Consider the following 10,980-nt stretch of genomic DNA (forward strand, 5'->3'; position numbering starts at 1 on the left):
TCAAATTGGGCATAAAATTCAAGAGTTACATCGAATCCTTAATCCAAGAACTAGATAGAAAATTATCTCATCGACAAATAGACAAACCCATGAGATACAATCCAATCTATGCTTACAATCCAAAATTAAACTAAAAACTAGCCTAACGCAACTGAAAACATAAAGAATGAAGAAGAAAGTCCGGCCTCTCCTTGGCCTCTCCTTGGCCTCCATTGGAATTCAGCCTCCTTTAACTCAAAAACGAAGGAGGATATTTATAGAAAATAGGACAACGTTGCAACGTTGAGGCAGCTGATCAAGAGCGTCAGGGTGAAGAAGTCCAATGCTACCCTGACGCTCATTTGCGCGCACACGATGCTCCTCGTCTGTCAAAGCACATAACGTTGCAATGCTACCCATTCTGTCCTACAACATTGGGCGAGCGTCAGGCTAAGTCAATCCATGAGCGTCGCGACACTGAAGCAAGGGCATTTTGGTCTTTTTGACTTCTTTGGAGCTCAGATGCTCAAATCACCTCCAAATTGCTTCAAATTAAACCCGATCAGCTTCAAATTATAAATTCTACCCCTTGGTTGCTCAGTACCTACAAAATAGGAAAATAAACACGTAAAATTCGATAACGAGCTCGAATTAAGCTAGGAATAATAGCTCTTTTTTAGAGCTATCACACATGAAGATTTGTGAAAACCCTATACAGAAGCAGGATCATTTCCCATTTCAAATTTACACAGAAGAAATAAGATTTAGAACCTTATTATGCATTCTAAACAAATTTACAGTATACTTAGACAAAATGCAGAGATGGTTTACTAACCTCTTGAAGAAACTAATCTTCACAAATTTCTCTCAATCTGGTCATGAATAATTCTCTTCCTTATGAATCACGATCAAAAAAAAAAATTGGACACCACCAATAGATAATTCTCTATATTCTCCTTTAGGGATATGAGAATTACAGGAGTGTGTGGACTCTATTGATTTTTTTTAGAGAGGGAGAGAGTTTGTTAGATGAGAGAGATTTCTTTCGTGAGATTGCAACACCTTTTTTTCCTTCACACAGACTTATGTGTTTTGGGAGAAGAATCTATCTCCAATTGCCAATCATTATTGAGAGAAAATAGGGAGGGAGTTATTCCTTTAATTTAATTCAAAACAAAAAAAAAATAAAATAGAATAAAATTTAATATATATATATGATAACCAACTTATCACACATCATACATTAAACTATATGCTATATCGAATATAACCCATAACCTATAGTTTTTATATTGTATCAAATACAATATACCCTATAGTTATAATTCTCTCATTAATATATGAAATTTAATATAAATCGAATTTATATTAAATATATGAATTCAATTCATATAATTAATATTTCAATCATATTCAAATATTTATATCCTCTCAAATTAAACTTTATATTATAATGTATCAAATACATTATATTAATTATATCACATATAATTAATTTAAATTAATTATATCATATATAATTAATTCCCTCAATTAATTTGAACAATTCAAATTGATCCAAAATTAATTCTCAATAATCTTAATTGAGGTATAGAAGGGGGTCTTATGAACCTATAGATTGAAGCTCCAATAGTACTTGAATAATTAATTAAACTTCTTTAATTAAATTACCCAACTTCCATCAACTGTTGATCACTCTACTAAAGACCGACAGCTGCACTCTCGCACTACAAATATATTTTTGTGTCCATTAGATATAACCAGCCAATAGTGCGATGACCCTTTACAAATTGCTCGTAAGTACAACTGGGCCAAAATTACCATTTTGTCCCTGTAGTTACATCTAACTTCTTAAGTACCACTGATCCCTCTAATGAATAATAAGTCATAGTCCAACTATGACCAAACCCCTCTCGGACCAAGAAAGGGTGTGACATTACATTACTCAAGCTCCAGAATCAGCCCTTAAGGGAGCAATTTATCTATTTACCCCGACATTAGAGAATGAGTGAATTTCGTCTTATATAGTTGTGTTCCCAACTCCCTAATCAGAAAAGTTTCCAAAATGATAAGTATATTGAGTCGACGAACTGACCACTTTCACCCATGCAAATTAAATGACCGTTTTCATATACAGGAGTTCACAACTCATTTAGGATTCAGGTTATGTCACCTATGGTCATCCTAGTGAAATGTAAGTCTCTACTATTAATGATGTTATATAATGAGACTATTCATTTCGTGGTTCGGTCTTATACAAACCCTTTTGTATAGAACACCCCTGCTAACATGTCTCTACATGAATAATCAGGATCATATCATTTGTAGAACTTTACAACAATTGTAACATCTACAAAGCAGCTTATATTCGTAGTGTCACCAGGATAAGATACTCAGGCTTATTCATCTACTAAAGACCGTTTAGGTTATCACTTAAACACAAACCACTTGTATGTCTCTATATACATGTTTAAACTACATAAGATAACCTTGGATGTTTGTTTATTGGTTTTGTAGGTTAATGATACTAAATGTCAAATAAAATACCTCATATTTTATTAAATAAATAAACTGTTTGTATAATACAATTACAAACTACAGGACCCACGAGATTTAAAGCATCAATCCCAACATATCTATCATTGATTGACATCTTTTAGTGTCTAGTTTTCTATATTTGAAAATATTTCTAATAATTTTGTCATTTAAAATAATTAGTTTTAATAATATTTTGTATTCACTATAATATCTAATAAGTAACTCTAGTTAGTTTTATACTTTATAAATATATTATCAAACACTTTTTTTAACAATGGTTTAAATTATAATCTATGTATGAATTTATTACAAAATATATGAAAACATGAATACAACTTTGTTTCTTAAATCTATTATTTTAAAAGAATCCTAAATTATTACAATTTAATTAATGAAATTTGGACTATAACCTCAAGATTTTTCCTCTTAAAAAGTCGATGTCCCTATCAATGACAATGTTATAATCTTTTTGTACCACAAAAAGTTATTGACATTAAATTCCAATGAACCGTACCGTACATGATTCTGTATTCCTGACCGTAAAAGGCACATGTTTTTTTTCTCAATTTAATTCTTATTATTAAGTTTAAGCATAAAATTTTGTATTTAATATATATATATATGGAGAAAATGTTGCCTGGGTTCTTATCAATTGTTTAGTCATATGATTCGTCTTGACTATCATTGGTATTTGATGCATCATTAAGTTGTATTGAATTAAATTAACTTTTTTTTTCTGATGTGAAAGAGAGATCTCTTCTCCTACTTTCTAAAATGATGAATATAACGTATGTGAGATTGTAAGTATCGTAGATTCTCTTACTCCCAATCAAGTGGTCTTTTAAGTCTCATAGATGTTGTCCGTAGGTCATGCTATGTTTTGAGATGATCGTCTCCTATTGTTTTTGATGAAGAATCCTATCGAGTAAGTTTGTACATGTTTTTTTTATGGTGATTTATTAAAATGGATATATTATAAAAAATAAATAAATAAATAAATTTCAATAACAATCAGTTTTTTTTCGCCCAAGAAGTGGAAGATTATATATTGAAATATTTAGGTATAGTAAATGCCCGTTGGGGAGGGTGCATGCAAAAATTTTCAGCTCCATGTAAAAGTGGACCTTCATTTTCCTAGGGATTTGCATTATATAAAAAAATGAGATATGAACATTGGTTTGTTGCATTTAAGTACATTATTTTACATTATTTATGGTAGTTGGCAAAAAATATTGAGGAAATGTTTATTGAAAAAAAAAAAAAGGAATGTTTCGAGAATTAATGTCTAGATATTAAATATACATAAAAAAAATTGAAAGGTAGAGCTTAATTTTAAAGATAAATGAGTGCATCAATGGAGTTGGGTAAATATCATTTATGGTGTGTTTGGAATATATTTTTAAATGATTAATTTAAAAAATAAGTAATTTTGGAATAAACTGGAATGTAGCAACCACGCAAAATAATTTTTCAAGTATATTTGAATTAGTTTTTATTAAAAGTGTTTGAATAGAAACGAATTTTCTAAAAAAATGTTTTTTTAAATAATCTAAAAGGATCCATATAATGCATTATATCAAAATGAGGGACGACATATATCGTTTATATAGTTCATTTTATATGTAGTTTATAATATAAAATAGTGAATAGTGGATCATCCATTGATCAACTAACTCAAGTCGAGTCATTGCTTCACTCTTATTTATATTGATTATTATAAGGTTGAGAATCAACTTACATTTGAAATAATAATTGGCCTCTCATCTCCTAAATTTTACTAAAGTTATTTATTAATTTTCTATAAATTTTTTCACATTTTTATAGATTTGATATTGAAACGGGAGATAAATCAACATTTTTATTATATTGAAAAAAAATCCATAAAATATTTAGAAAAAAAAAACATTAAAGTGTTACTAATATAAATTTAATATTAATATCGACATCACATTTTCATAAAATCAAGACCTAAACATTTGATTCAATATGATTTAATTTTAGTTTAAAGAAGTTGAAATTTAGTCTCTATGATTTGATATAAGTTAAAAGGATTTTATCAAACCATGAAGACTATTTATAAAATTTTATTAAATTATAAAAATTCTAACTTCTAAAATTATAGGGATTAAATTTTAATTTTTTTTAAACTATAGAGGTTTAAATTTATAATTTAAATCCATATATATATTTTGTTTCTTTCTTACATATTCTATTTCCAACAAATATGCCATTAATTGCTTAAAAAAGGTTGTACTATATTAAAGTATATAATGTATTTTAAACTCAACTTTAAAAAGGAAAAAAGAAGAGTAGTCTAGAGAGAGAGAAAGAGAGAGTGGTCTCAGTCACAAATTGGTGTCCATTGGTCTGATTGATTTAACCTCCACACAGTTTTCCTTTGTTTTCTTTCAAACAACTCAGTAAGGAAGAGGAAGTGCAGTTTTTAGTGATCCCCACTTCTTCTTCTTCTTCAATCCGCCATGGAAATGGACCTCCACCACCTCCAATAGAACAACAACTTCTCCCACATTCTCTCTTCCACTTTTTCTCTCTCCTCTGCTCATCAAAATCAAATTGGAACAGTTATGAGTGTGTTTACTGGTGACCCATTTCCACTCTTTTGAGAATCTCCACTGTTTTTCATCTTCTTCCTTCATATTCTCTCTGTTTCTTTCACAATGCTTCTCTGATTCTGTAACAACTGCTGCAGTGTTCTGATGGGTTGATTGATTCTTTACAATCCCAATTATGCTTTGATTTCCCATTGTTTTTGTAGAAGGTGGAGCTTCAAACCCAATGCTGGATCTTAACCTCGAAGTTGTTTCCTCTGAGTCGGCTTCCGATTCGGTTGAGATGGTTACTGAGAGGTTTCTGCAGTTTCCGGCGAATAGAATGGAAAGCGCCGGTAGCTTTAACTCGTCCTCCGTCGTTAACGGCGATCTTTCCGCTAGTACCACCGGCGATGAGGACTCGTCTTCTAACGCTGACGAGGCGTTCCCGTTCACGTTTGGTAAAGACTACGTGGTTCAGGAAAGCTTAACGGCGAAATCACTCTGTGTTTTCGATGACCACCGCGATCAGACGATGGAGCTCTTCCCATTAACAGGGGGGATATCTTCTGGTTCGAGTCCTCAGAAGCGGTGGCCGGAGGTTTCTCCGCCGGAATTTGGTTATTGTGGTGGTGTGCCGCAGCGGCGAATAGCCGCACCGCCGGCGCAGCAACAGCATCAGCCGATGAGGAAGAACCGACGAGGTCCAAGGTCTCGAAGTTCGCAGTATCGTGGAGTTACTTTTTATCGACGAACAGGAAGATGGGAATCGCATATTTGGTAAGGGTTTTATTCTCTTTGAAAATTCCTTCTCATCATTAGGTTGCTTGAATTTGAATCCGCCATTTATGCCATTCTTGAGCACATTTTCTGTTCATTACAGGGACTGCGGGAAACAGGTTTATCTGGGTAGGATTTTCTAATTTTCCTTTTTCAAACTCTTATTACTCATTCTCTCTGATCAAACTCTTGTTCATAATCATGGCTATGGCTGTTTCTCTTTTCCTTCAGGTGGTTTTGATACTGCACATGCTGCTGCTAGGTAACAAAACAAAAAAACCATCTCTTATTGATTGTTTGTGTATTTTTTTCGTTGGATTTCTCTTAGAATTCGGATTTTCCATTTCAGAGCATATGATCGAGCGGCGATCAAGTTTCGTGGGATCGATGCAGATATCAATTTCAATGTCTGTGATTATGATGAAGATATTAAGCAGGTGGGATTGGCTAAGATAATATTTATTACTGTCAGAAATTCAAATTCTCTTTTAACGCCATTGATGAATATCTTTACTCTGGCTGCCATTAATAACCCAGATGAGTAATTTCACCAAGGAAGAGTTTGTTCATATTCTTCGTCGCCATAGCACTGGATTTTCAAGGGGAAGCTCGAAGTACAGAGGAGTTACTCTGCATAAATGTGGACGATGGGAAGCTCGTATGGGCCAGTTTTTGGGCAAGAAGTGAGTCTAAATTATACTATGGTCTTAGCTTTTGTACAGAACATCATGGGACTTAGTTTTCTGTGTTTGTTGACTAATGTTTCTAGGATTTTGTCTTCAATTGAGCTGTTTTTGTTGGCTTTTTCATCTTCGTAGGTACATATATCTTGGACTCTTTGATAGTGAGATTGAGGCTGCAAGGTCGTCTTAAATCATTCATGTTTAGCCTTTGTAATTTGCACCTTTTCCTTTTAACTTCAAATTTTGCTGCTTAATCAGGGCATACGACAAGGCTGCCTTAAGATGCAATGGTAAGGAGGCTGTTACAAATTTTGAGCCAAGTTCTTATGTGGCAGAGATGGCTTCTGAAACTGACACTGGAGGTCTGTTCCTTCTCTGTTTATACAATTTGCTAGTTGATCATTGTCATTTTTGTTGTTCTTAACAGCCCCGTTTGCTCGATCGGATTACACGTAATGATCACTATCGAAAACTCTCTATTTCCTTTATGCAGAGAACAACCAGATTCTTGATCTGAACTTGGGAATTGCTCCCCCAAATCATTCTGATGCTGGAAGTGAGAGCATTGGCATGTTTGGTAATGGTATTCATCACAGCTCACACAACATGCTTGTTGACAGAAGAGCTATGGTAATTCCCAAGACCAACTTCTGGAATTCTTTCTACTGACTGTTAAAGTTTTGGTATGACTTAATTTACCACAACTCATCATCTTAAACTTTTTGTTTGACCGGTGATTTTACGTTGACTATGCCTAGCTGTATTTCATTTTCTTTTCATGTTTGGCTAACATCTAGCTCCACTGGCAGCCTGAGAACTCTGTTTCAGCAGCAATTAGATCATCTCAGCCATATAGCTCTGCAGTGCCTTCCAATTACCATTCTTCTTGGAATGTTTCAAATTCCAGTTTCTTTCCCATCTCCAGGGTAATAATTGCACTATTTCAAAAAGAAAGTTCATTAAACTATATGATCTGACTGGGGAAAAATAATATTGTTTTTCATATTACCCTGCATCTGTATTAATCAGTAGATAATATACAAGGTTACACAATTCATTTATTTTAGTCGAAGGAACTATTGTAGTACATATTTCCTTGATATAATCAGTAGATGTATTATTATATGTCAAGAGATCCACATTGTTCATTTATTTTAGTTTTTAAGGGACTATTGTAGTACATACATTGTTGTCAAGAGATCCAGTCATATTTTGCTTACCTACGAATTCGGTAAATATATTGTTTTATCATGTGAGGTCCACAAAACACATTTATTTCAGTTGAAGGGTACATATTTCTTCTGTTTACATTCAGCCCCCTCACTTACTCGGTAGATAAAAGTAGCTGCATCATTTTATTATGTGGGGCTCACCTTTCTCTAGTCTCTTTTTCTTTTTAATTGGTTTTATAAGTTCAACAACATGTGGAGTTGGAGTCGAAAGATTTGAATCTCTCAACTTTTGCATCGAGGATATATGTCTAAACTAGTTGAACTATATTCAAATTGGCCGTTGGTGTTGTCTTTACTGAATCTTTTTACATTCAAAATATGAACATCATTAAAATTTGTTGGAATGCATTGAATTTATTATTCGATGCTTCGAATGACCAAATATGAATTCTCTAACCCTATTGACATCTTTACTATTTATATTTTTCTAATATTCATCTCTAATAATAAATCGATCTCTCCTACTCATGGACCTAGTTAACACACTGTTAATAAACTACGTAAATCTCTACGTCAATCTTTACTGTTTACGTTTCTCTTGCTTTCTTTATTCGTTGATTTCATAATAAAATTGTTGAACGCAGGAAAGAGCAACAGAGATGAGGATGGGGGTTGAGTCTTGGGAGTGGCAGATCCATGGCCACGCAAGTGCAACAACCTCTGTGCCACTCTTCTCTGCGGCAGCATCATCAGGATTCCCTTCTTCTTTTTCTTCTTCATCAACTGCCATTTCATCAGCATCACCTGCTGTTGGTGAAATCCATTTCCCAGCAATCTTCTACTGTAGGAGTTGAGCAGAAAGCACCAGGTGGAACTGAAAGAAGGAACACAACTCACAGGTTAAAAAGGCATTCTTTGTTTCTGAAAGATTATAGGTAACCTAAAAACTCACTCTGGCTTATTTCAAGGGCATTTATAGTTGTATTTTAACTAAGATTCAATATGTTGAGATTACTATTGGATGTTGAGGTGACTAACTTTAGTACTCATCCAACTTCCCTTTTCTATAGCTGCATTAACAATGTTGTTATTTTGGGATTAGTGAACCTATGGATTTTAAGCTTCTTGAATTGTCCTAATCTTGCAAGCTAGACCCTAGCTTTACTTGAGTTCTTATCTAAGGTTTAGTTTGGGCCAGCTGGTTTAATCAGACCGCCTCAATGATATCTGAGCATTTTGCACTTTCATGAAATTTTCTATCTTATTTGTGTACGAATTGATTGTGATTGTGGTTATGTAATTTGTGTTGTTGACATAAAATTTGATACCTTGACAATTTGAGTTTTTAAGGTTGTGTCCCCTTTTTTTCTTTTTCTTTTTCTTTTTTTTTTTTAATTAATTGTGTTTATTTTCTCGCTATTTCTTTACCTTCATTTTTACTATTCTTAATGAAACATTTTAACTTATAGCTAAATTCCGATAACAAAAATGAGTTTCTTTTTTCTTTTTTTTTTTAAGTACTTTTTCTGAAGCCACCATTTGGTAACTATGTACTTTTTTGTTTTTATTTTTTAAAATTAAGCTCATTTCATTCACATTTCTTATCATAATTTGCATTTTTCTTAAGTACAATAGTTGAATTCTTAGCAAAATTCTCAAAACAAAACAATTTTTTTAAGTTATGTTTTTTTAGTTCTCAAAATTTGGCTTGATTTTTTAAACAATTGGTGAAAAGTAGATAATAAATGAAAAAATTTGGAGGTAGAAGTAATAACCATAGGCTTAATTTTCAAAATAAAATATAAAAAACAAAATGGTTATTAAATAGGACCTTAGTTTGTTTGGTTCATATTTTGATAACACTCTTCAAAGATAGACAACAAAATAAATAAACTCATAGAGTGGAAGTATTTTTTTTTTTTTTCTTAATGAGCTATGTTAAGATTGGTAAGTTATGAACATGTATTTAAAACAATAAATTGTTTTTGGAGTCTTTGGTTCGTATGATTTATGAAATCGATAAGTCCGTTTAATGTCTAGTTTTGGAAGTTTTTGCATGGTTGCATAAAAAAATAATGAAACTCCCCTTTATTACCTGTATACTATTGGAAATTGTATAAACTTTAATTTCACAACTTGGTTTGTTCCTAGAAAGAAAATGTTCTCTCAAGTTTCATACACGAGTACTTTGTGGAGTATAACAACTTCCCATAATTTTCAACCTCAAATTTTTGGTTAATTGACAAATCACTTAATATGTGAAAATTAAGAACTTCAAAATTGGTGAGATAAAATATCTTTTGCGTTAATTAATGTGATTTATTGTAAATGAAAAGTAGCATGAAGCATTGTCTACGGTACCATGTATCTTTTTCTATGTAATTTATTTGTAGTGTTTACAAAAGATTAGACTTTTTTTAGCAAAAAAATATATTATATTTACTTTAATAAATATAATTTTAATGTAAATGGACCACTCATCAGTCTTAAAATGATGTTGATGTGACAGAAACCAAATAGATGAAATATTTATAACCATTTAGGACAAATTTGGTAACAATTTTATTTTTCGTTATTGTTTTTAAAAATAAATTAAGCTTACACACACTATTTATACTTTCAATTTTCTTTCTATGTTATCTACTTTTCATTAATGGTGTTAAAAAAATCAGACCCAATTTTTTACAATTGAAAAAATTAGCTTTCAAAAAATTATATTTGTTTTTGGAATTTGGCTAAGAAGTTGACCATTGTACTTAAGAAAAATGCAAATCATTATAAGAAATGCGGATAAAATAAACTTAATTTTCAAAAACATAAATAAAAAAAACCAAATAGTTACGAAACGGGACCTTAATAAGTGAAATTTTGTTCTATACTTATGTTTGCTTTGTCAACATATCAAACTTTTGAAGCACATATACTTCAAGTGAGGCAAAGAATCAATATCAGACACGTATCGGATATCAATACTTCCTAGATACATATCTGACAGAAGATTTGATATTTATACTTTCAGATACTTTCCAGATACGTATCTGACATGCGATTTGACATACTTATTCTTATGCATACTTTTTTTTTCAAGAAAAAAAACAAATAACTCATCTAATCTTTCCCAATCTAAAATTAGGCAACTTATTTAAAAATCTCATTACTCGAGTCCGAAATTACAAGAAAAATAAATAAATGACGGAACAAACCCTAGACTAGAATCATCTAATCTCCATCTTCACACTTGAGTTCCCACAAAGTCCACCAAAATATAAACCATTTGAA

General features: G+C 31.9%; 1 protein-coding gene across 2 annotated transcripts; it reads left to right on the forward strand.

Moving 5' to 3' along the window:
- The first annotated feature begins 4,806 nt into the window (after positions 1-4,806).
- LOC120089959 (APETALA2-like protein 3) lies at positions 4,807-9,050 on the forward strand. Of its 2 annotated transcripts, none has more exons than XM_090306678.1 (10): positions 4,807-5,846; positions 5,950-5,975; positions 6,078-6,108; positions 6,196-6,283; positions 6,384-6,529; positions 6,665-6,712; positions 6,788-6,891; positions 7,023-7,159; positions 7,339-7,455; positions 8,346-9,050. In XM_090306678.1, the coding sequence occupies exons 1-10, from the start codon at positions 5,314-5,316 to the stop codon at positions 8,553-8,555; spliced, it is 1,440 nt and encodes a 479-aa protein (XP_090162804.1). In that variant the 5' UTR covers positions 4,807-5,313; the 3' UTR covers positions 8,556-9,050. The 2 variants fall into 2 exon arrangements, with proteins under 2 accessions (XP_090162804.1, XP_038903339.1); XM_039047411.2 differs by having other exon boundaries at positions 4,808-5,846; positions 6,665-6,709.
- Positions 9,051-10,980: the final 1,930 nt, after the last annotated feature.

The sequence above is a fragment of the Benincasa hispida genome, chromosome 11 (genome assembly GCF_027475165.1).
Source record: "Benincasa hispida cultivar pf3 chromosome 11, pf3_genome.v1.1, whole genome shotgun sequence".
Lineage (NCBI taxonomy): Eukaryota > Viridiplantae > Streptophyta > Magnoliopsida > Cucurbitales > Cucurbitaceae > Benincasa > Benincasa hispida.

What these genes read in the sequence shown, in the direction of transcription:
- LOC120089959 (XM_090306678.1), top strand. Translation starts at nt 5,314, where the DNA reads ATGCTGGATCTTAACCTCGAAGTTGTTTCCTCTGAGTCGGCTTCCGAT. An exon ending in ACTGCACATGCTGCTGCTAG is followed by an intron (nt 6,109 to 6,195) that starts GTAACAAAACAA and finishes TTTCCATTTCAG; the next exon opens with AGCATATGATCGAGCGGCGA. An exon ending in TTGTTGACAGAAGAGCTATG is followed by an intron (nt 7,160 to 7,338) that starts GTAATTCCCAAG and finishes CTCCACTGGCAG; the next exon opens with CCTGAGAACTCTGTTTCAGC.